At 45.4% G+C, this 26,035-nt stretch overlaps 1 protein-coding gene across 1 annotated transcript; it reads left to right on the forward strand.

Annotated features, from left to right (window-relative positions):
• Window positions 1-238: 238 nt before the first annotated feature.
• chek2 (checkpoint kinase 2) lies at window positions 239-24,665 on the forward strand. Its single transcript, XM_055655404.1, has 15 exons — window positions 239-606; window positions 1,194-1,445; window positions 9,191-9,315; window positions 11,176-11,323; window positions 12,875-12,965; window positions 14,350-14,459; window positions 15,500-15,552; window positions 15,843-15,910; window positions 17,717-17,816; window positions 18,565-18,651; window positions 19,144-19,307; window positions 20,871-20,986; window positions 21,800-21,885; window positions 22,848-22,928; window positions 24,184-24,665. The coding sequence occupies exons 2-15, from the start codon at window positions 1,214-1,216 to the stop codon at window positions 24,280-24,282; spliced, it is 1,560 nt and encodes a 519-aa protein (XP_055511379.1). The 5' UTR covers window positions 239-606; window positions 1,194-1,213; the 3' UTR covers window positions 24,283-24,665.
• The last annotated feature ends 1,370 nt before the right edge of the window (window positions 24,666-26,035 follow it).

The raw sequence follows: 26,035 nt of genomic DNA on the forward strand, positions 1-26,035 counted from the left end.
GAGAGCCGCCTTGTAGCTTAGAGTCAAGTCACACTCACACATAAAAAAACACACACTCACTCACACTCATACTCATACTCATACTCATACACACACACTCATATACACACACTCATATACACACACTCATATACACACTCATATACACACACACACTCATATACACACTCATACACACACACTCATATACACACTCATACACACACACTCATATACACACTCATATACACACACACACTCATATACACACTCATATATACACACACACACACTCATATACATACACACACACACACAAACATACATACATACATACACACACACACACTTACATACACACACACACACACACACTTACATACACACACACACACACAGTCTGTCTCTCCCCTCCCCTCCCCTCCCCAGGGCTCCTACATGTTGCTCCCCTTTCTCCATAAGCGGGGTCTCGGCTCAGAGTTGCTCTCCCTCCTTCCCTAGCCCCTCCACAAACCCCCCTCCATCTCCTGTCACAGCCAGCAATGGGTTGAGTCCACACTGACCCCACCGACCTCTGCCTAAAGTGAGGGGAAGCAAAAAAAACGACTCTCGCCAAAAGAGTGAAGGGTGAGAATTTGTTCTTTGCTTGCAAAGCAGGGATTTATTTTTTTAAAGTGGGTGTCTTTTTTTTAATACTTGGTTTATTGGGCTGCAGTTTCCTGTTTTCCTAGTAACCTCCTTCGCCTTTATCTCTTTTATCACCATCTCAGTCCATCTATCTATTGGAGGGAGACACAGAATGCTGGATGGAGTAACTCAGTGGGACAGGCAGCATCCCTGGAGAGAAGGAATGGGCGACGTTTGGGGTCGAGACCCGATTGTCTCTCTGTCCATCCCTCTGCCCGCCTTTGTCCTCTCTCTGTCTGCTTTTCTGTCTTCTCTCTGTCTGCCTTTTTGTTCTTCCTCTACCCGCCTTTGTCCTCTCTCTGCTGTCCGCCTTTCTGTCATCTCTTCACCCGCTTCTGTATAATGGTTAAAGTGTGCTGGTTTAATAAAAGTAAGTGGTATGAGCATTGGTTTAACATTGGGTAGGAGTTCAGTGGTTGAGTTTTACTGCCTCTCCCCTCCAAGGCTGACTGTAGGGGCTGGGATACCACCTCACGTGGAGTCAGCACTGGTTTTATATATATAATATCTATATGTATGTGTTTTAGGGATCGATTATCAGCCAAGAATGTCGAAAGAGAGCGTTACCGTGACGTCCCAGTCCCAATCGCAGTCCCAATCTCAGTCCCAGAGCGCCTCGTCTTCCAGTGCCACCGGATCCAGTAGCCTCTCCTCGGCAGGCAGCGCCACTGTCATTTTGGATTCAGCGCCTTCCCAGGATCTCGCCCCCATCCCCGAGGAGGAACCACCGAAGCCTTGGGGACGGCTCTGGGCCCTGGAAAGCGGCTTTTGGAATCTGGGTAAACCATTTAATTTAACAATTTCTCATTCTGGATCTGCAATTTGCTAAGGAAAATGCTCCTATTTATAGTTTGTGCAGGAAAGAACTGCAGGTGCTGGTTTAAATCTGAGGTAGACACAAAAACACTCTTGACTCTTGACAATAAAACACTCTTGACTCTTGAAAATGCTGGAGTAACTCAGCGGGACAGGCAGCATCTCTGGAGAGAAGGAATGAGTGACGTTTTGGGTCGAGACCCTCGACCCGAAAAGTCACCCATTCCATCTCTCCTGAGATGCTGCCTGTTTCGCTGAGTTACTCCAACATTTTGTGTCCGCTCCTAATTGTAGTTTAACTTATTGTCAAGTGTTACCAAAGTCGAGCAAAAAGATTTTTTGTTGCGTGCTATCCAGTCAGCTGAAAGACTACATGATTATAATCAAGCCGTCCACAGTGTATAAATTCAGGATAGAGGGAATACTCTCTTACATTAACTAGGGAAATTTGAAGAATTTCAAATTTCTATAATAGATATGTTTGAGCATGCACTCATCTGTACCTCTTCTACCAATAAATATAGCTGCACTCTGTAACTTCCCCATTGCTCTATCGTATTTGAGTTTGAATTGATTATATAGTGCCCTCCATAATGTTTGGTACACAGCAATGTCATGTAAATGAAATTAGTCATGTTTAGTATTTTGTTGCATATCCTTTGCATGCAATGACTGCTTGAAGTCTGCGATTCATAGACATCACCAGTTGCTGGGTGTGTTCTCTGATGATACTCTGCCAGGCCTGTATTGCAGCCATCTTTAGCTTCTGCTTGTTTTGGGGGCTAGTCCCCTTCAGTCTTCTCTTCAGCATATAAAAGGCATGCTCAATTGGGGTCAGATCGGGTGATTGACTTGGCCACTCAAGAATTGTCCATTTTTTAGCTTTGAAAAACTCCTTTGGTGCTTTAGCAGTATGTTTGGGATCATTGGTACACAAAAGAGCTGGAGAAACTCAGCGGGTGCAGCAGCATCTATGGAGCGAAGGAAATATGCAACGTTTCGGGCCAAAACCCTTCTTCAGACTGATTGGGATCATTGTTTGGGATCATTGTCTTGCTGTGGAATGAACTGCCGGCCAATGAGTTTTGAGTCATTTTTTGAACGAGCAGATAGGATGTGTCTATACACTTCAGAATTCAACTTTTTTTATTCAATCAATCATTTAAAAAAAATTGATTATGCTACAACCATCAGCAGTTGTATCATCAATGAAGATAAGGGAGCCAGTACATTCAGCAGCCATACATGCCCAGACTATAACACCCCCAGATGAGATGGTATGCTTTGGATCTTTGGCAGTTCCTTCTCTCCTCCATACTTTGCTCTTGCCATCACTCTGATACAAGTTAATCTTTGTCTCATCTGTCCACAAGACCTTTTTCAAGAACTGTGGTTGCTCTTTTAAAGATTTATTGGCAAACTGTAACCTGGCCATCCTATTTTTGCGGCTAATCAGTGGTTTGCTTCTTGCAGTGTAACCTCTGTATTTCTGTTCATGAAGTCTTCTGCGGACAGTAGTCATTGACAAATCCACTCCTGAAGAGTGTCTCTGATCTGTCAGACAGGTGTTTAGGGATTTGTCTTTGTTATAGAGAGATTTCTTCTGTCATCAGCTGTGGAGGTCTTCCTTGGCCTGCCAGTCCCTTTGCGATTTGTAAGCTCACCAGTGCTCTCTTTCTTCTTAATGACGTCCCAAACAGTTGATTTTGGTAAGCTTGAGCGTAGGCTGATGTCTGTAACAGTTTTATTCTTGTTTCTCAGTCTCATAATGGCTTCTTTGACTTTCATTGGCACAACTTTGGTCCTCTTGTTGATAAACAGCAATCAAAGTTTCCAAAGGCGATGGAAAGACTGGAGGAAAGACTCCGTGCTGAGAGTTCTCTTATACCTGCATTAAGGAGGCAATTAAACACACCTGAACAATTACAAACGCCTGTGAAGCCAAGTGTCCCAAACATTATAGTGCCCTGAAATGGGGAGACTATGTATAAACACTGTGCAATTTCTACATGGTGAAACCAAAATGTATAAAATTGGCCTTTATTAAAATCTGATGATGTGCACATTAACCACATGTGATTTTTCATTTTTTTTTTTTTTTTTTTTCCTCTATTACAAATCTCAAATTGTCGAGTACAGAGGCAAATAAATAAATGATGGGTTCTTGTCCCAAACATTATGGAGGCCACTGGAGCTATGCAGCGTATATCTGATCTGTTCGGATAGCATGCAATGGTACATGTGACAATAGTAAACCTAAGCCATAATTTACTGCAGCTCGGCAAAGTCCTTGTGTGTAGGAAAGATCTACAGATGTAGGTTTAAATCGAAGATAGACGCAAAATGCTGGAGTAACTCAGCGGGACGGGCAGCATCTTGACCTGAAACGTCACCCATTCCTACTCTCAAAGATGCTGCCTGTCCCACTGAGTTACTCCAGCATTTTGTGTCTATCATCGGCAAAGTCTTTCCTGGCTGTTGGTACCAAAGAGCTGTATTTTGAGATAAACACAAAGTGCCGGAGTAACTCAGTGGGTTAGGCAGCATCTCGGGCGAAAAAGGATAGGTGATCTTTTCGGGTCGGGATCCTTGTTCGGACTGAAAATAAGGTGGGGGGGGGAGGATTGATCAGCCATGATTTGAACAAATAAAAACAAGTGGCATATACGCTGCGGCGGATCAGACCTGTTAAGGAAATGTGTTCTGGGAGGGGTTATAAATTACCTGAGTACGATCTTTGATTTTGAAATTATTGCACTTGTATTACAGCTTGTGTGTTCTGTAAAATGAAGATACAAGGAATTTCAGATGTTTGTTTATACAAAAAAAGACCTAAAGTGCTGGCGTAAACAGAACCGCAATTACTCCAACACTTTGTGTTTTTTTTGCGTGTTTTTGTAATTTTATTTACCTTGGCCACCTTGAAAAATGATTTCATGGATATTACACAGTAATGCTATATTAATAGCTTGTCGTAAATTTTTTGTCATTCAGCATGGAAACAGGTCGTTCAGTCCAATTTGCCCATGCCGAACAACATGCCCCATCTACACTTGTCCCACTTGCCCAAGTTTGGCACATAGCCATCTAAACCTTTCCTATACATGTACCTGTCCGAATGTCTTTTAAATGTTGTTATAGTACCCGACTCAACTCCCTCCCGTGGCAACTCGTACACCCCCCCACCCTCTCTGTGGTAAAAGCTGCCCCTCCGGTTTCTACCACCCTGCCTGAAATAATCTGTTGCCAGCCCTGATCTGTCCTGGTCTCTGCTTGCTTCCAGTTCACCCCCTCAATCAGTCTGAAGAAAGGTCCCAACCCGAAACGTCACCTGTCCATTTTCTCCAGAGATGCTACTTCTGACCAGCTGAGTTACTCCAGCAGTTTGTGTCTATCTTTCTTATAGGCATCATGGTATGAAATGGTAGTTTTAGTTTGCAGTTATCTTTGAATGGCTGCCTGGGGTCAGAGATAGAATAGACCTGCACAATGTGCTTCGTATTGAACATGGGCGGAGGAAGAAAAACCATACTATATTGATTTCAGATTAGGAAACTGGAGAAGCAATCAAACCGTACATGGTAGCAACAAGTAACTGCAGATGCTGGTTTACAAAAACAGGACTCGATGTGCTGCAGTAACTCAGCGGGTCAGACAGCATCTCTGGAGAACATGGATAGCGGACATTTCAGTTCGGGACCCTTCTTCAAACTTTAGACGAGAGAGAGAGAGAGAGAGATACAGTGTGGAAACGGGCCATTCAGCCCAGCGACCAGCATTCACCCCGAACACTAGCACTATCCTACACACTAAGGACAATTTACAATTTGCAGAAGCCAATTAACCCTACAAACCTGCATGTCTTTGGAGTGTGGGAGGAAACCGGAGATCCCGGAGAAAACCCATGCAGGTACCGGGAAGAACGTATAAACTCCGCAGAGACAGCACCCGCAGTCAGGATCGAACCCTGGTCTCTGGTGCTATAGGGCAGCAGCTCTACCACTGTGTCACTGTGTCGCCCTGCACTTGAAACTTTTGTTGCATGTATGTTTCTGATTTTAAAAGATGGATTCTGAATTCCAAATGATTGATCCTTTAAATCTTTGGTTGTTTGTAGAGCTATCGGGTCAGCAAAGGCATGTAAACTTTCCACAATGTTTTTGTTTGCCTAATGCTCTCATCAAATAGAACTTGCGGTTGCATTGCCAAACTAGTAAAGAGGGAGGAAAGGGAAAAGATGTATCGAGTGCCTAGTAAGTACCTGGGATAGATAGTTGTTCAAGAAGGAACTGCAGGTGCTGGAAAATCGAAGGTAGACAAAAGTGCTGGAGAAACTCAGCGGATGTTCGTTGTCTCTGTACTGTACACTGACAATGACAATTAAAATTGAATCTGGATGCGGCAACATCTATGGAGCGAAGGAAATAGACAACGTTTCGGCTCGAAATGTTGCCTATTTCCTTCGCTCCATAAATGCTGCCGCACCCGCTGAGTTTCTCCAGCACTTTTGTCTACCTGCGATAAATAGTTTGTTAGTAACTGAATTCATTTCCTATCTCCATAGATACGATAGTTGTGTTTAAGAAGCATTTAGATAGCGCATGGATATGGGGGCATACGGATTGTGCGCAGGCACACAAGATTAGTTTATCATGGCATCACGTTTGGCACGGATATTGTGCGCTGTATGGCCTGTTCCTGTGCTCTTCTGTACTCTAAAGATAGACACACAATGCCCGAGTAACTCAGCGGGTGAGGCACCATCTCTGGAGAAATGGAGTAGGTGATGTTTCTAATCAAGACCCTTCATCAGACCGATGAAGTCTGAAGGGTCTCGACCTGAAACGTCACCTATTCCTTTGCTCCAGAGATGCTGCCTCACCCGCTGAGTTAAGGGCCTGTCCCACTGTTTGAGGTAGTTCAAGACTTCTCCCAAGTTCTCCCCTGATTCGAGCTCATGTAATGTACGTAGCGGCTCGTACGAGTAAAAAGTAAAAACATTTTTCATCTCGAGTATTTTTTTACACGCGGACATTTTTCACGGTGTTGAAAAAACATCACGAGTTTACCGGATTTCCCGAGTACCTACCGTTACTCGTACGAGCCGCTACAAGACATCCACAAACTCCTACGTACCCGCTACGTACATTACACGAGCTCGAATCGGGGGAGAACTCGGGAGAACTCTTGAATTACCTCGTACAGTGGGACAGGCCCTTTACTCTGGCATTTTATCTATCTTCAGTGTAAACTAGCATCTGCAGTTTCTTCTTGCACCTCTTCTGTACTATTCTATGTGGTCTCAATAGACAGCGAAAGCTTTCTCAAGTTAATGCTTGTAAACCCAGTGACTTTTTTCATAAATGGACTCTTTAGATTAAAAACATTGATTTCTTTATTCCATAACCAGAGAAATCATGATTTTATGAGGCCGTTTCCGTTTTATTTTAATTTCCGTTTTAATTTCTTGTGCACTTATTTGATGGCCATCTGCCATTAAAGGGCAGCCTAAAAATAGAAAGTCTCACAGTTACTTCCTTCTGTTTCTAACAGAGGCTGTGTGCGCGTTATGGTTTTAGTGTGATCGTGTCTTCGTGTCAATGCTCAGTGGAGATATTATCTCTTGTGTTTAGTTTAGTTTAGAGATACAGCGCGGAAAACAGGCCCTTCGGCCGACCAGCGATCCCCGCACGTTAACACTATCCTACACCCATTAGGGCCAATTATAGATAGATATAGATATGCCATTTATTGTCACTATACATGTACAGTGAAATTGAAAGCTGCTCGTACTCAGTGCATACATATAATTTAGTACAAAAAAACAAGAAACAGAAAAACAAAAACAGAAGGGAGAAGGGGGGGGGGATAGGTGCACAATTCTGCGGCCATATATACATATATACAGATGGAAGTCCGGGTGTTGGGCTGTGAAGTCAGTGCATGTGTGAATTTGAATTAAGAGTAGTTATAATTTTCGGAAAGCAACTATTTCTGAGTCTATTTGTCCTGGATTTGATGCACCTATAGCGCCTTCCAGAGGGCAGCAGGTCGAACAGTCCAAACGCAGGATGGGAGCTGTCTTTGATGATCTTCTTTGCCCTGCTAAGGCAGCGGGAGGTGTAGATATCCATCAGGGAGGGGAGAGGGCAACCAATGATCTTCTGCGCTGTCCTAGTTACCCTCTGAAGCCTCTCCCTGTCTGCCATGGTGCAGCTGCCATACCATGCTGTAATGCAGTATGTCTGCAGGCTCTCGATGGACGAGCAGTAGAAGGTCAGCAGCAGGTTAGAGTCCAGGTTGTGCTTCCTGAGGACCCTCAGGAAGTGCAGCCGCTGCTGAGCCTTCTTGATGACCGCTGTCGTGTTGTCTGTCCAGGAGATATCAGCAGCGATATGGACGCCGAGAAACCGGAAGGTGTTGACCCTCTCCACACACTCGCCGTTGATGTGTAGGGGGGCTAAGTCGGTGCTGTGCCTCCTGAAGTCGACAATGAGCTCTTTTGTTTTCCTGGTGTTCAGAGCCAGATTGTTTTCTGAGCACCAGGTTGTCAACTTCAGGACTTCCTCTCTGTAGGCTGCCTCGTCTCCCTTTGAAATAAGTCCGATTTATCCATTTACCAAGCCAATTAACCTACAACCTTGTACGCCTTTAGAGTGTCGGAGGTAACTGAAGATCTCGAAGAAAACCCACGCAGGTCACGGGGAGAATGTAGAGACAGCACCTGTTGTCAGGATCGAACCTGGGTCTCCGGTGCTGCATTCGCTGTAAGGCAGCAACTCTACCGCTGCGCCACCGTGACCGCCTAAAGTTAGTTCTGCAACTAACCTCCTACCACCTACCCAGTTCAATCTCAACCCTACTCCAGTGGACAAGGTTTCACTGAATTCCTGTGGATTAAATTTAGGATTAGTTTTAAAATCTGTCCACTTTAATTTTAGAATGTTTTTTTTTTTAATTTCCTTCCTCTCCAAGATCCTTGATTTGTATCTACCTTAATCAAATCTTTAGTTTTAGTTTCGAGACACAGCATGGAAACAGATCCTTCGGCCAACTGAGTCCACAAAGACCACTGATCCGGGTGCCTCGAGTGTGGGAGGAACTCGGAGCACCCGGAGAAACCACGCAAGGTCACAGGGAGAACGTATAAACTCCTTACAGACAGCACCCACGTAGTCTGGATCGAACCCGGGTCTGTGACGCTGTGAGGCAGCAACTCTACTGCTGTGTCACCGTGCTGCTCTGTAAAACATTACGATATTCTTGCAGTTGTATAATAATAGCATATTCTTCCCTTTTTAATAAACAGGATGAACATGTGTTGATCATTTCTCTTTCCATTGATTCTTTCTGACCTGCTGAAGGGGTAATAATAGTATTAGACAAAAATGCTGGAGAAACTCAGCGGGTGCAGCAGCATCTATGGAGCGAAGGAAATGGGCAACGTTTTTCGGGCCGAAACACTTCCTCAGACCTGAACGTTGCCTATTTCCTTCGCTCCATAGATGCTGCTGCACCCGCCGAGTTTCTCCAGCATTTTTGTCTACCTTCGATTTTCCAGCATCTGCAGTTCCTTCTTAAACACTTATTAATAGTATTTTCTGATGTGGTAGATACCAGTGAAAGAGATATCACATTTAAACTAAAATATCATTAGATGTATTTTAAGACATCTAACAATGTCTCTTTTTTTTCTCTTTGGTCACAGATTGCATTCATAATGAATATTGGTTTGGGAGGGATAAATCCTGCCACTATAGTTTTGATCATCCAATGTTGAAGAAGAAGGAACATTTCAAGTCCTACAGTAAGAAGCATTTCAGGATAGTCAGAGTGAGTAGTAGTCTGTGTTAAGATCATGGTGTAGACTCCAGGAACTGCAGATGCTGGACTCAAAAAGCTAGAGTAACTCAGCGGGACAGGCAGCATGTCTGGAGAGAAGGAATGGGTGACGTTTTCGGTCAAGACCCTTCTTCGGACTGGAGAAGGGTCTTGACCTGAAATGTCATCCGCTCCTCTCCAGACATGCTGCCTGTCCTGCTGAGTAACTCCAGCATGTTGTGTCTATCTTTGGTTTAAGCCAGCATCTGCAGTTCCTTCATGCTCATGCAGATGCTGGAATCTTGAGTTCGAACACAAAGTGCTGGAGTAACTCAACGTGTTAGGCAGCATCTCGGGAGAACGTGGATAGGTGATGTTTTGGATCGGGAACCTTCTTCAGACTGAAGAAAGGTCTTGACCCGAAACGTCACCTATCCCAAGTTCTCCACAGATGCTGGCTGACCGGTTGAGCTACTCCAGCACTTTGCGTCTCAAGATCATGATGTCCTTGGGTTTTGCCAGTTGTGCCCACGTAATCCACCATTTGTCATCAGCCACGAAAGGGGAAAATGTTAGAAAAATGGACTAGAATTTTTCAAGTGAGCACACCGCTGAATAAAAAGTCTGATTGTGTTCTGCCCTGCCCTGTGTAGTGGTCGTCACGTATAATCTAGCTGCATGGGACTGACACAGTGGTGTAGCAGTAGAGTCGCTGCCTTACAGCGCCAGAGACCCAGGTTCGATCCTGACTAAAGATCCTGTCTGTATGTTACCCAGGTTGCACTTTCTCCCTCTGACTGTCCGCCGTTTCATCGGGAGCTCCGGTTTTCTCCCGCATTCCAAAGACAAGCAGGCTTGCAGGTTAATTGGCTTCGGTAAATTGTCCCGAGTTTGTACGATCGAACCAGCGCAAGGACGATTGTTGGTCAATGTGGACTCGCTGGACCGAAGGGCCTGTTTCCACCCTCTAACTCTAAACTAACCTAAATACATACTAGTTATTAAGTGTGTAAGAAAGAACTGCAGATGCTGATTAAAATCGAAGGTAGACACAAAATGCTGGAGTAACTCAGCGGGTGAGGCAGCATCTCTGGAGAGAAGAAATGGGCCATGTTTCGGGTTGAGAGACCCGAAACGTTGCCCATTCCTTCTCTCCAGAGATGCTGCCTCACCCGTTGAGTTACTCCAGCATTTCGTATCTACATAAATTATTAACTGGTACAGGTTTTCTCCATATCCTCATAAAATGTGTAGGAGTCGTGTATCTGAAAAAGCATGTATGGTGATGTAAAGCCAGAGGAGGGAATGGAGGGGGCAGGGGAGATATGGGTGCGAGTCCAGGTGAGGTACAGGTCGAAGGGGGGTGGGGTGTAGAAGGGAAAGTGGACGGGGAGGAGTGTTTGTTAGAGGTGACCTAATGGAAAATTCCATGCTCATACTGTTGTGTTATGGGCTACACAGGCTCACAAGAATGTTGTTCTTGAATGAATTTCAGTAGATATTTCTTTGAGATTAAGAAATTTAGAGAGGAGATGAGGAGGAATTTCTTTAGTCTTTAGAGATGAGGTTGGTGAATCTGCCACAGATCATTCATTGCCACAGACGGCTGTGGAGGCCAAGTCAATGCCTTGTTATAAGATGGAGACTGAGTGATTCTTGAACAGTATGGGTGTCGGGGGTTATGGGGAGAAGGCAGGAGAACGGGGTTGGGAAGGAGAGATAGACCAGCCATGATTGAATGGCGGAGTAGCTGTGATGGGCCGAGTGGCCTAATTCTTCTCCTATCACTTGTGAACCTGGGCAATTCTGTTTTCCTACAATGCTGAATAAGATGCACAACTCAGTTTTGTTTTAATGTTTTGCCTCAAACAGGAGCAGGGCCCTGGAAATTCATTTGTAGTCTTCATTGAAGATCACAGTTCGAATGGGACCTTCCTGAACGGGCAGATAATAGGAAAGGATCGTAGATTACCATTGTACAATAATGCAGAAATAGCAATTAATCATGAATTGCACAAAGGTAAGAATGTAGTCTTGAACACTTTGGTTGATCCAATATAGTTCAGCTCTCTGGTAGTACAGATTAAAAGTCCTGTCCCACGGTACGAGTTCATTCCAAGAACTCTCCCGAGTTAAAAAAAAATCTTGTAAATGTTTAATGTTGTTTTTACTTATTAATATGTATTTAACCTCTGATTCTATTATCCTGCTTTTGAACTAGTGTGAGGCTTGCTACTCTTCAGTACAATGCTAGCTGAGTGACTCCAGCTGAATACACAACTAAATGCTTATGTTAACTAGTGAATGAACAATGTGGGTTAACTTATTCTGCACTTTCTGAATTTTCAGTTGTGTGGGTGTTTTGTAACATTCGAAGCATGTAACCTATGTACCTAATTGACTGAAACAGCAAGAAACTGCAACTGAATGCATCAAATTTAGACAGTTTGTCTATTTAGATGGGGTTAAGAGGGAAACGTAGATCAGTCATGATTGAATGGTGCAGTCGATGGGCTGAATGGCCTAATTCTTCTCCTATCACTTATGAACTCTAACTTCAAGTAGCCCTTTCCCCTCGAAGGTAGACACAAAATGCTGGAGTAACTCAGCGGGTGAGGCAGCATCTCTGGAGAGAAGGAATGGGCGACGTTTTGGGTCGAGACCCTTCTTCAGACTGAAGAAGGGTCTTGACCTGAAACGTCGCCCATTCCGATCGCCCTGTGCGGCAGCACTATCCATTCCGATCACCCTGTGCGGTAGCGCTATCCTATACGCTGGGACAGATTACGGAAGCTAATTAACCTACAAACCTGCACGTCTTTGGAGTGTGGGGGGAAACCGGAGCACCCGGAGAAAGCCCACGTGGTCACGGGGAGAACATACAGACAGCACCCATAGTCAGGATCGAACCAGGGTCTATTGCGCTGTGAGGCAGTAGCTCTATCGCCACATCACTGTATTGATAGTATTGTGCCCTCCCCAAACTAATCATATACATTGTGTAGAAAGGAATTCCAGTCTGAAGAAGGGTTTCGGCCCGAAACGTTGACTATTTCCTTCGCTCCATAGATGCTGCTGCACCCGCTGAGTTTCTCCAGCTTTTTTGTGTACCTTCGATTTTCCAGCATCTGCTGTTCCTTCTTAAACAAGGAATTCCAGATGTTGGTTTATACCCTTCATCAGTCTGAAGAAGGGTCCCGACCCAAAACGTCACCTATCCTTTTTCTCCAGAGATGCTGCTTGACCCACTGGGTCTGAAGAAGGGTCCGGGTCGGCCCGAAACGTCACCCATCCTTTTTCTCCAGAGATGCCGCCAGGCCCGCTGAGTTACTCCAGCACTCTGTGTCTATCTTTGTTAACCATAAACATTGCTGTTGGTCTACCGTGCATAAGTTGAGCAATATTACTGTTGTTCTAGCTTTATAGATGATGCAACTAACATCTCTGGGGATGCTGCCTGTCCCGCTGAGCTACTCCAGCATTTTGTGTCTTATCTTGGGTTTAAAGCAGCAGCTGCAGTTCCTCCCTCCACATGTGACTGAGATTGTTCACCTACCTTGCTGTTTTCCAGTTTTTGTTTTCTCTGATCTCATGACGGATGACCAGCTGAACTTACCGAAAGAGTTTCGAGAGAAATACATCATCTCAAAAGCACTTGGCTCGTAAGTACAAACTGCAATTAGCTTCTAAGGTAGGTGACGTTTTGGACCAAGACCCTTCTTCAGACTGGAAACGTCACCTCTTCGTGTTCTCCAGAAACGCTGCCTGACCTGCCGAGTTACTCCGGCACTTTGTGTCCGTTCTTGCTCCAGTTTAGTTATCCGTGTGTGAAAGTGCAGCATTTCCCAGTTGTAAACCTCCATTTCAGTTTAGTTCAGAGATACAGCGCGTAAACAGGCCCACCGAGTCAGCACCGACCTGTGATTCCCCACACACTAACACTACCCTACACACACGAGCGGCAATTTTTCATTTATACCAAGCCAATTAATCTACAAACCTGTACGCCTTTGGAGTGTGGGAGGAAATGGAAGATCTGGGAGAAAACCTACGCAGGTCATGGGGAGAATGTACAAACTCTATGCGGACAAGCACCCGCAGTCGAGATCAAACAAGGGTCCCTGGCGCTGTGTGGCAGTAGCTCTACCACTGCGCCATCGTGCTGCCGATTTTTAAAATGCCCAAATCAGAATTTGTCCAAGTGAATTACTGTACTGTAATTACTGTATCCTGTATAAAATCAGGAGAGGAATAGATCGGGTAGATGCACAGTCTCTTGCCCAGAGTAAGTGAATCGAGGACCAGAGGACATGGGTATAAGGTGAAGGGGAAAATATTTAATAGGAATCTGAGGGGTAACTTTTTCATACAAAGGGCGGTGGGTGTATGGAACGAGCTGCCAGAGGAGGTAGTTGAGGCTGGGACTATTCCAGCGTTTAAGAAATAGTTAAATAATTTTTAATAAAAACACGGTTGGTATATCCTTTTTTGCGGAGTTTTGTGTTACAATAGAGCGATTGATTTTCTTTTCTTCTTTTTTTTTTTTCTTTCTAGGGGCTTATTTCTTTTCTTTACTTCCTTCTCTAATTCCTTCCCTAAGGGGTTCTCTTCTCCCAACACTTTCCTGTACCTTCACGATTCTTGCTTACTTTCCTTACTTCTTTTATTTCTATCTTTTATAGAGCTCAAAAAATGAAGTGGTACAACATAATGTAACAAGATATATGCGATGTATTAATGTGATTTACTGTACTGCTAATAAAAATAAAATTAAAAAAGAAAAAGAAATAGTTAGACAGGTACGTGGATAGGACAGGTTTGGAGGGATGTGGACCAAATGCAGGCAGGTGGGACTAGTGTAGCTGGGAGGTGTTGGCCGGTGTGGGCGAGATGGGCCGAAGGGCCTGTTTCCACGCTGTATAATTCTACGATGACAGATATTTCCTTCACAGTCTACTGTAAATCAATTCCCTTGCGTATGTTCTACCCGAGTGTTTGGTCTTTTTATCTTGTTGGTTAATTTCTAACACATTTGTTACTCTGCAGCGGTGTGTGCGGGGAAGTTAAACTGGCGTTTGAAAAGGCAAACTGCAAGAAGGTGGCCGTGAAGATCGTGCATAAACCAAAATTTGCGAAGCTTGTCACTGAGCGAGTAAGTGCAATCGGTCACGTCTCGCAGGACGAGGGGGGGGGATCTCACTAAAACTTACTGATTAGTGAAAAGGCCTGGATCGAGTGGATGTGGAGAGGATGTTTCCATTAGTGGGAGAGTCTGGGACCAGAGGGCACACACAGCCTCAGAAGAAAAGGAGGTTACACAAAAAAGCTGGAGAAACTCAGCGGGTGCAGCAGCATCTATGGAGCGAAGGAAATAGGCAACGTTTCGTCCCGAAACGTTGCCTATTTCCTTCGCTCCATAGATGCTGCTGCACCCGCTGAGTTTCTCCAGCTTTTTTGTGTAACCTTCGATTCTCCAGCATCTGCAGTTCCCTCTTAAACACTCAGAAGAAAAGGACACTACTTTAGACTAGAGATGAGGAGGAATTTCTTTAGCCCGTGGGTGGTGAATACGTGGAATCTATTGCCGCCGATGGCTGTGGAGGCTGCCATCGGATATTTTTAAAGTGGATATTGGCAGGTTCTTGATTTTAGTGAGGGCTTTACTTTGAAGAAGCACGAGGCTTGCAGATGCCGAAGCCTGGAAGAAATGAAATCGGCAGGTCAGGCAGCATCTGTGGGGAAGGGGGGAGAAAAATCTATATTTAGGGGAGAGATCCATCATCGTGAGTGTGCAGAGCCAAAACGTTGACTATCTATTTCCCCCCCCCCCCCCCCCCCCCCCCCCCCACAGATGCGGGGATTCCCAAGAGGGTGCCGACACTGTGGGCCGAATGGCCTGTTTCCGCACTGTATCTCTAAACTAACCTAAACTAAGGTGCTACCTGACCCACTGATGTTTTCCAGCAGTTCTCTCTTTATTTTTTTGCTCCCTGCCATTGAATCTGGTTTGTGGTCGGCATCTGGCCTCATGTTCGCAGCTGCCCAGCTACACAAATCCGATCTTCCAAATGCCGCACGCCACGACCAGAAATTGGACCATGTAAGTTTTAAATACTGGCCGCCATGAGGGGCTGTTTCTTATTTGGCAGCTTCAGGAATCTTGTTCCCTGCAGGATCCAGCTTCTTCCAAATGCAGTGCTTCAAATGAACTCTTGCCACACGGAAATTGAAATTCTAAAGGGAGTTAATTGGCCCATGTGGCTAAGGGGATTTTAAAGCCACTGAGTTGGGCCATTTTGAATGGCGTTGCAGGCTCGAAGGGCCGAATGTAATTTCTATGTTAAAGCCAGAGTAGTCATAAGTAGTAGATGTAGGCCATTCGGCCCATCACTTCTACTCTGCCACTTAATCATGCCTGAGCTATCTCCCTCCTAGCCCTATTCTACTGACTTCTCTCCGTAACCCCTGACACTTGTACTAATACCGCCGCTGAAAGATGCTGCTGGCTGGCTAGCTAATGATTTTTCTTGTTCTTATTGAAGCCTTGCATCATCAGGATTGAGGAGGTGTTTGATTTTGACGACTCTTTCTACATTGTGCTGGATTTGTAAGTGCTTTTATTTCACTTATTTGCCGAATGAATGAATGGATAAGTTTATTAGCCAAGTATGTACACATACAAGGAATTTGCCTTGGTGCTCCGCTCGCAAGTAACTATACGCCACGCAGTAATAATTGAGAATAAAACATTAAGAATGAAACATTTATTGTTTAAATATGTGAATGAAATAAAATACCAGAGCAAAAGGAGGCTACAGACTTTTGGTTAGTTTTTATGTCTGGCTGTGGCGGCTTTGACGGTCCCTGAATGACGAGATATGAATGAATTATATTTCAGTATCACAATAGGTGCAGGAGTAGGCCATTCGGCCCTTCGAGCCAGCACCGCCATTCAATGTGATCGTAGCTGATCATCCCCAATCAGTACCCCGTTCCTGCCTTCTCTCCATATCCCCTGACTCCGCTATTTTTAAGAGCCCTATCTAGCTCTCTCTTGAAAGCATCCAGAGAACCGGCCTCCACCGCCCTCTGAGGCAGAGAATTCCACAGCCTCGCCACTCTCTGTGAGAAAAAGTGTTTCCTCATCTCCCTTCTAAATGGCTTACTCCTTATTCTTAAACTGTGGCCCCTGGTTCTGGACTCCGCCAACATCGGGAACATGTTTCCTGCCTCTAGCGTGTCCAAACCCTTTACAATCACATGTAACATGTCACAGTGTGCAAAGAGTCACCGCTCTGACACACCCGAGGTTGGGATCGAACCCGGGTCTCTGGCGCGGTAAGGTAGCGGCTCTGCCCGCTGCGCCACTCTTGTTGCCCGACTGCTCCTTTGTTTGAGTTATTTTGGTCAGCCACTTCTGGCTTTGAAATGCACCTGGTTATGCAATGCCTGCTTAAAAATAAATGTATTCCCATTTACAGCTCAGTTGAGTTTGACAAAAGGTCCATTGGGGTTTGTCATAACAACAGTAGTTAAATCGCAAAACCATAATTATATTTTCAATTGCTTTTGCATTCCAAGCACTGTTACTGCAGTGAGGTGATTACATTGTGAGTAGTGGGTTATCAAGTCCTGTCAAAAACAAGGGAGCACGATTTGAGTTGGGGAGGCACGGTGGTGCAGTAGTAGAGTTACTGCCTCACAGTGCCAGCGACCCGGGTTCGATCCTGACCTCGATGCTTGTCTGTATGGAGTTTGCACGTTCTCCCCGTGACCTGCGTGGGTTTACTCCGAGATCTTCGGTTTCCTCCCACACTCCAAAGACGTGCAGGTTTGTAGGTTAATTGGCTTGGTATAAAAATGTAAAATTGTCCCTTGTGTGTGTCGGGTAGTGTTAATGTGCGGGGTGATCGCTGGTCGGCGCGGACTCGATGGGCCAAAGGGCCTGTTTCCGCGGTGCATCACTTAACTAAACTGGGGGAGTCCAGAACCAGGGGCCACAGTTTCAGAATAAGGGGTAAGCCATTTAGAACGGAGACGAGGGAACACTTTTTCACACAGAGTTGTGAGTCTGTGGAATTCTCTGCCTCTGAGTGCTCTGGATACTTTCAAGAGAGCTTGATGGCTCTTAAAGATAGAAGGCAGGAACGGGGTACTGATTGGGGATGATCAGCCATGGTCACATTGAATGGTGGTGCTGGCTCGAAGGGCCGAATGGCCGACTCCTGCGTCTATTGTCTATTGTTTAAACTAAACTAAACAAGATGCGGAAGAACGGTCTCGACACGTCACCCATTCCTTCCCTACAGAGATGCTGCCTGTCCCGCTGAGTTACTCCAGCTTTTTATGTCTGCCTTCGATTTTAAACCAGCATTGGCAGTTCTTTCCTAAACAAGATGCTTTCTTCTTTAAGGATGGAAGGTGGGGAACTTTTTGATCGAGTGGCTTGCTCAAAAGGACTGAAAGAACAAACAGCCAAGCTGCTGTTCTATCAGATGCTTCTCGCAGTCCAGGTATGCAACAATAATTTATATTTTAATTGCTTTTTAACCACACTAGTTGCTGAGTTTGGATGCAGTTTTTTTTGTTTTTTTTGGTTTTGTTGAAAGCTGGCCATGTTTTCCTCCATCCACTCCCATTGCATTAGAAGATATGAACTGGGTGATTTAGTTTAGTTTAGAGATACTATACTATTCATCTTTTCTACACCATGTATTTCCCCTCAGTTGCTTCTGTTCCAAAGAAAAGCTCCCTCTACCGTGTAAAGGCACAGCACAGGAACAGGCCCTTCGGCCCACCATATCCTTGCCGAAGATGATGCCAACTTCCTCAATCGGCTTTTCCTAATACGCTCCAGTGCAGTCATATTTCGTTTTTGTTCAGTTTAGAGATACAGCAGGGAAACGGGGCCCTTTGGCCCATCTGGTCCACGCCAACCAGCCATCTTCGTACGCTAACACTATCCTACACATGCGAGGGACAATTTGCGATTCTTACCAAAGCCAATTAACTGACAAACCTGCACGTCTTTGGAATGTGGGAGGAAACCGGAGCACCTGGAGAAAACCCACGTGGACATGGTTTATAATTCTACAAGGGCTCGTCCTTCTTTCAAGTGCAAAGCAAAGATATGGGGTGAGGGGAATAAGAGTGCTGTAGAGGAGGGATGGAGTGATTTTTTTTTTTTTATTTTTTTTTTAAAAACAAAAGCAAATTGGGGTGGAGGAAAGTATATTCATTTGTGGATGTCTCTTCTTGCAGTATCTTCATGACAACAATATCACGCACCGAGATCTCAAACCTGAAAACGTGTTGCTCAAAAGCAACGAGGAGAACTGCCTTCTTAAGGTAAGGATTGGGATGTATTTTATCAACTGCTGGTTCAACCAAGGTTATGAATATTAAGAGATCATCTTATTTTAAGAGGTTGCATTGAAGTTTGTGGAAGGTGGCGCGGATAGGCTCAGTGGAGCAGCGGCAGAGTTGCTGCCTCGCAGCGCCAGAGACCTGGGCTCGATCCTGACAACGGGCGCTGTCTGCACGGAGTTTGTACGTGGTTAACGTGACCTGCGTGGGTTTTCTCCGGTTGCTCCGGTTTCCTCCATGCACACGCGTTTGGCCGTGGTAAAGATTGTAAATTGTCCCATGTGTGTATGTAGGATGGCGCTAGTGTACGGGGTAATCGCAGGTCGGCATGGACTCGGTGGGCCGAAGGGCCTGTTTCTGCGCTGTACCTCTAAACTAAACTAAACAAATGTTTGGGAGACTTTTACTCTTGTTGCTACATTGAGTTTAATTTTTAGAATGACTTTTTTCTCTCTCTCTCTCTCCCTTTTTAAGATTACAGACTTTGGTCTGTCGAAGATTGTAGGAGAAGCCTCACTGATGAAGACTTTGTGCGGAACGCCCACCTATCTAGCTCCGGAGGTGTTGTTGGGGGCTGGAGCAGGGTCCTATTCTAAAGCAGTGGACTGCTGGAGCCTTGGTGTAATACTCTTCATTTGGTAAGCCACTTAACTTTCATAACTATCTGTATGGAAGGTCGCTTAACTTTTATAACGATTTATCAGCATACAATGGGGCGGCACGGTGGCGCAGCAGTAGAACCGCTGCCTAGCAGCGCCAGGGGACCCGGGTTCCATCCTGACTGCCGGGTGCCGTCTGTACGTTCTCCCCGTGACCAGTATGGATTTTCCCCGGGAGTTTCAATTTCCCCCCACACTCCAAAGACGTACAGGTTTGTAGGTTAATTGGCTTGGTCAAATCGCCCCTAGTGTGTGGGATAGCGTTACTTGTGGGCGGAGCACCAAGGCAAATTCCTTGTATGTGAATACTTGGCCAATAAACTTACTTACTTATGCGAGCATGGGTTCGGTAGGTCGAAGGGCCTGTTTCCACGCTGGATCTCTAATCTAAACTAAAACGGCTTTCAGGATATAATTGGCATTGTGAAGTAAAATATAACTCTTCACATTCATCATATTGAAGCAATCTACCACCACCTTCTTCCCAAATGGATCGTGGAATTTGGTGGGTAATTGAGAGTCCATAACATTTTAGTGTGGATTGTTAAAAATCAGTATCTTTTAACTACAGTGCCAATCTATTCACCCTGTGTCAGCAGTTTCTTTTTTTGTTCAAAATCATTATCAGGACCTGACTCTATTACATGGTATTTTATTAACCCATAGAACATCTTCTGTTGAGTGTTATTTATATTGAACCTTTGAGAAAATCTCAGCCAAGTAAGTACAGTATGTCTTAAAATATTTGATGCTTAATTTTTAATTCAATTTTCCTTGACGATATCTTGCTCTGTATCCAAGCACAATGAAAGATTGTGTTCTGAATTGTCAAGCAATTTACAACTTTTTAGATTGGAAAATGTAATTTAACAAAAGAGACACTTTTTGACAAGTACTTGGTTAGGTTTGCAGGGATATGTGCCGAATGCAGGTGGGACCAGTGTAGATAGGGGCATGTTGGTCGGTGTGGGCATGAGGACCTTTTCCCCATGCTGTGTGACTAGTTGTATTTAGACCAAGATGGACACCAAATGCTGAAGTAACTCGGCAGGAGAGGCAGCATCTCTGGGGAGAAGGATTGGGTGACGTTTCATGTCGTGACCCTTCTTAAGTCTAAACTTCTTCTTGCGTTTGAGGCAGCAGCAGTTGTGTAACGGCCTCCAGGCGCTGTAGCCAGTTCAATGTGCTGTTGGCGAGGGCCGTGAGGTCTACCCCTCCACTGGGGGGGGGGGCGGAGGACAGCGCAGTAAAAATGCCGTGCTGCTGCTGTGCTGTTTGCTGGTCTGCTCCACGCACACACGCAGGCTGCTGATGAACGCAGCCCCCAGCAATCCTCTGAGGGAGGGCTATATGTATGTATTTATGTATGTACTTCAACTATGGACCATTGTTGTATAACGTTAGTACCTCCACGTTGTTTTTAAATGTGCTATCGAAATAAAAGTGACTTGAGTTGACTTGCAGCACTTTTTAAGAATTAGGAAAGTTGATATCTCGGTCAAAGCCAAATTCTATGACGGTGTATTTTTATTCTCCCTCTAGCTTGGCTGGGTATCCACCTTTCAGTGACCAAAACAAGGAAATGGCACTGAGGGATCAAATCATTAAAGGCCACTACAGATTCATCCGTGACTACTGGGTGAATGTCTCTGAAACGGGTAAGGGCAAATTTTCCAAAGTCTTTTTAAATCCTTTACGGCAAGTGAGTGCTCCTGAAGGGCTAGCAGTTTTGAAAGGCAACGTTGAACCACTATCTTAAAACGTTGTTGGTGTTTTGCCTAATAGATGTGGCAAATTCAACAAACTGGGTATGATTTAAGCTTTTATTTCAGTCCTTCAGGCGTTGCCTTTTCCCCGTGAGAATTTAGTCTTCTGGTAGTTTGTAGTTGTAAAGATACAGCGTGGAAACGGGCCCTTCGGCCCATAGAGTCCATGCCGGCCAGCGATCACCCATTCACTTAATTCCGTGCTATCCCACGTTTGCATCCTCCACACTCGGGGCAATTTACATCACCTATCCACGTTCTCCATTAATGCTGCCTGACCTGTTGAGTTACTCCAGCACTTTGTGTCTTTTTTTGATGAACTACCATCGACTGTTCCTTACGGCTACGTGATTTGAACCATGCTGTCTTAAAGCCATGTTTGAGAAGGAACTGCAGATTCTGGAAAATCGAAGGTAGACAAAAATGCTGGAGTAACTCAGCGGGTGCGGCAGCATCTATGGAGTGAAGGAATAGGCAACGTTTTGGGTCTCGACCTTTCTTCAGACTCGGTTTCAGGTCGAGACCCTTCTTCAGACTCCGTTTCGGGTCGAGACCCTTCGGTTGCCTATTTGCTTCGGTCCATAGATGCTGCCGCACCCGCTGAGTTTCTCCAGCATTTTTGTCTGCCTCCAGTCTTAAAGCCAATCCTATTTCTTCCGTTTGCTTCCACCAAAGCCTAGCCGAATGTCCCTTCTTTTATTTCAGCAAAGGACTTGGTGAAGAAGTTGCTTATTGTGGACCCAGTGAAAAGGCTCTCGACGGAAGATGCACTTAATCACCCGTGGATGCAGGTAGAAGTGGCCTCGTTCACTGTGGGAGGGGGGGGGGTCACACTGCGGCTCAGCGGGTGGTTCTGCTGCCTCAACCCCAAAGACCATTTTAGATCATTTGTAGCCTTTAGATATGGCGTAGAAACAGGCCCTTCATGCCCACCGAGTCCGCGCCAACCAGCGATCACCCCATACACTAGCGTTATAACCATATAACAATTACAGCACGGAAACAGGCCATCTCGGCCCATCTAGTCCGTGCCGAACACTTACTCTCCCCTAGTCCCATCTACCTGCACTCAGACCATAACCCTCCATTCCTTTCCCGTCCATATACCTATCCAATTTATTTTTAAATGATAAAATCGAAACTGCCTCCACCACTTCCACTGGAAGCTCATTCCACACAGCCACCACTCTCTGAGTAAAAAAAGTTCCCCCTCATGTTACCCCTAAACTTCTGTCCCTTAATTCTCAAATCATGTCCTCTTGTTTGAATCTTCCCAACTCTCAATGGGGAAAGCTTATCCATTGTCAACTTTGTCTATCCCTCTCATCATTTTAAAGACCTCTATCAAATCCCCCCCCTTTACCCTTCTGCGCTCCAAAGAATAAAGACCTATCTTGTTCAACCTTTCTCTGTAACTTGGGTGCTGAAACCCAGGCAACATTCTAGTAAATCTTCTCTGTCAATTAGTCAATCTAGGGACAATTTACAGAAGCCTCTTAACCTGCACGCCTTTGGAGCCTGGGAGGAAACCGGAGAACTCGGAGAAAACCCATGGGGTGGGGCGGGGTGGGATGAACGTACAAACTCCACACAGACAGCACCCGAGCTCAGGATCGAACCCAGGTCTCTGGTGCTGTGAGGCAGCAACTCTACCGACACCCAACTCTGCCGCCCCGTGTCTACTGTATGAATTTTGTGAGTGGGCTTTAGAAACTTGTGGCAAATGCTATCAAATAATGTTGTTTCAATCCAGGATGAAGACATGAAGAGAAAAGTGAAACAGTTGATGTATCCACAAAGTGAATTGATGTTGCCACCGGGCACAGGTGAACAGGTAGGAAATGCTTTCATTTGCACCAACAATTCCCTTCACAAATCGACGTTTTGGGTCGAGACCCTTCTTCAGACTGAGAGTCGGGAGGGGGAGATACAGAGATAAGGGAGTCCAGAACCAGGGGGCCACAGTTTAAGAATAAGGGGTAAGCCATTTAGACGGAGATGAGGAAACACTTTTCTCACAGAGTTGTGAGTCTGTGGAATTCTCTGCCTCAGAGGGCGGTGGAGGCAGGTTCTCTGGATGTTTTCAAGAGAGAGCTGGATAGGGCTCTTAAAGATAGTGGAGTCGGGGGATATGGGGAGAAGGCAGGAATGGGGTACTGATTGGGGATGATCAGCCATGATCACATTGAATGGCGGTGCTGGCTCGAAGGGCCGAATGGCCTCTACTCCTGCACCTATTGTCTATGGTGAGAACGAGAGATCAAAGGGGGTGGAGATCAAGGAAAATATAGAATAGATCATTGTTTGCGAGGGGAAGGTGACAACAAAGCAAACAGAAATAAAATGCTCCTCAGAGAGTACAGAGGAGATTTACTAGAATGTTGCCTGGGTTTCAGCAACTAAGTTACAGAGAAAGGTTGAACAAGTTAGGGCTTTATTCTTTGGAGCGCAGAAGGTTAAGGGGGGACTTGATAGAGGTTTTTTAAAACGATGAGAGGGATAGACAGAGTTGACGTGGAAACGCTTTTCCCACTGAGAGTAGGGAAGATTCAAACAAGGGGACATGACTTGAGAATTAAGGGACTGAAGTTTAGGGGTAACATGAGGGGGAATTTCTTTACTCAGAGTGGTGGCTGTGTGGAATGAGCTTCCAGTGAAGGCGGTGGAGGCAGGTTCGTTTTTATCATTTAAAAATAAATTGGATAGTTATATGGACGGGAAGGGAATGGAAGGTTATGGTCTGAGCGCAGGTATATGGGACTAGGGGAGAATATGTGTTCGGCACGGACTAGAAGGGTCGAGATGGCCTGTTTCCGTGCTGTAAATTGTTATATGGTATTATTGGTTATATGGTAATCGGACAGTCAGACCGGTCAGGAGAACTGGGGAGGGATGTGGAGGGGGGGAGAGAGAGAGAGAGTGAGGGTTACAAGTTAGAGAAGTCAATGTTTGTACTGCTGGGCTGTAAGCAGCCCAAGTGAAATACGAGGTGCCGTTCCTCCAATTTGCGCTGGGCCTCACTCTGACAGTGGAGGAGGCCCAGGACAGGGGGGGCTTGATTAACCAAGGATCTATTTTTTATTTTTCAGCCGTCGACCAGCAGAAAGAGACCACATGAAGAAGACTGGCCCTCAACTGCTAAACTGCCCACCTACCCTGCTCCGAACAACAAGGTGGCCCGCGAGTAGGTAAACGACAGTGGGTGCAGCATACTGTTTACCTAGCGCTGGTGTATGGGACCAAGCAACCACGACCGACTCTGGGGACGTCTCGAGTCCATTTAAGTGAACTTTTTTTTTTGTTTTTTTTTTCTGCTTTGGAAAATATTGGTTTATTGCATCAAGTATAATAGAAATCTATACATAATAACAGTCATGTTTGAGATTAAAGTATCTCCAGCTGGTTTCATCACCATGCTCTCTGGACCCAGTAATGGACGATGATAAATTACAGGCCTAATCGAGAAGAAGGTTTTATATGCTAAAAAAAAAATGTGCGATGACCACATTCATAAAAAAAAAAGTTAGTGCTACCCTTACACTGATGAAAAGTTGTGATTCTGAATAGGTGGTGGTGGGGTGGGGGGTGTGGGGGGGGGAGAGAGAATCTGTGAGATTTAAACATAATGCTGACTTTCACACCACTGCTCACAGGTGGAGGTGAGAAAGTCAATGAGATTTTGTGCCGTTAGGGTAAAGTGACCACTTTAATCACTGCTGCTGGTAAGAGTTGACGTTTGAGCTGTCATTTGACCGCGTGGGCTGGATCCCGCGATGTTCAAACAATGCCTTTGGCCCGACGTGGTGAAGGCTCAGGCACTTTATAATAGGGCAGGAGCTGGAGGCTTCCTTCAGCTTTTCTTTGTCTGAGTGAACTGCCATTTTAACTCTATTGCCATTTTTGTAAGCGAGAGGTTGCCCGTGTAATGAGAGTCTTTTTTTTTTTTTTTTTTCTTCTACTGGCACCCCAGTGTTTTGGAAAAGGCGCCCCCACCATTTATTGTTCCGAGCCGTATAAAACATGAGGGGTCCCAATGTGAAATCCCTCGGTCCATGTTCAACAGTTCAGAAGGATGGGCGCCAAGGGCTGGCGTAACTGAGCAGGCCGGGAGTACGAGAATAGGTGATGTTTCGGGTTGGGACCCTTCTTCATGCTTTGTTTCTACACATCAACCCCCCCCTGTGTTGACCTATTATGTGCTACACTACTCCTTTCCACCTTTCTTATTCTCTTCTCATCTCTCAACCCCCCCTTCCTTTCAATCAGTCTGAACGAAGGTCCCACGACCTGAAATGTCACCTGTCCACGTTCCCCAGAGATGCTGCCTGTCCGACTGGGTTACTCCAGCCCTCTTGTGTGTCAGCCATCACTTGCGGCTCCACACAACTCTTGCCTTGGGCCACCGAGTGCTTAAGGATTAACTTCTGCCGGAGTGTGTAAGTGCAGCTTTGGCCATGCTCGAAGCATCCTGCTCTCTTCTCCACCGGCCTGGCACGTGCTGTGCTGCTGCGGATGCGAGCCTACGGTGCTTGCTGGAGTATCGATAGACCGGCAGGGGAAGGCAGAAGTGGGTATGGAGAGAGAAATTATGAATCCATTTGTTTGGAAATTTCAATGCAATATTTGCAAACTACATTCGACGTTGTAGATTCTATTGCTTGTGCCAAAATGACGCTGCTGGAGGCATTTTGTTTGACTTATTTGCTTTTATGTCGGAGGCATATCCCGGTGTTTAATCATGCAAATGTCTGTCATTTTAAGCTGTGGACCATTCTGAGGCCACGTGTTCACGAAAGCCTGTCGCTTCCTTCGATACTTCTGTTGATAATCATTTTAACCCTGTGGCAACGTGTGTTGTATCAAGCGCGTGTGTGCCAAACGAGATAAACTTGTGCAATCATTGTAGGCGCTGTGACAGATTGATTGAATGTGTGGCACAGT

Source organism: Leucoraja erinacea, chromosome 25 (genome assembly GCF_028641065.1).
Source record: "Leucoraja erinacea ecotype New England chromosome 25, Leri_hhj_1, whole genome shotgun sequence".
NCBI classification, from domain to species: domain Eukaryota; kingdom Metazoa; phylum Chordata; class Chondrichthyes; order Rajiformes; family Rajidae; genus Leucoraja; species Leucoraja erinaceus.

Excerpts from the sequence above, each read along its gene's own strand:
- chek2 (XM_055655404.1), top strand. The coding sequence starts at position 1,214 with ATGTCGAAAGAGAGCGTTACCGTGACGTCCCAGTCCCAATCGCAGTCC. Across the intron at positions 9,316-11,175 it reads AGCATTTCAGGATAGTCAGA|GAGCAGGGCCCTGGAAATTC; the intron begins GTGAGTAGTAGT and ends TGCCTCAAACAG. Across the intron at positions 12,966-14,349 it reads ATCTCAAAAGCACTTGGCTC|CGGTGTGTGCGGGGAAGTTA; the intron begins GTAAGTACAAAC and ends GTTACTCTGCAG.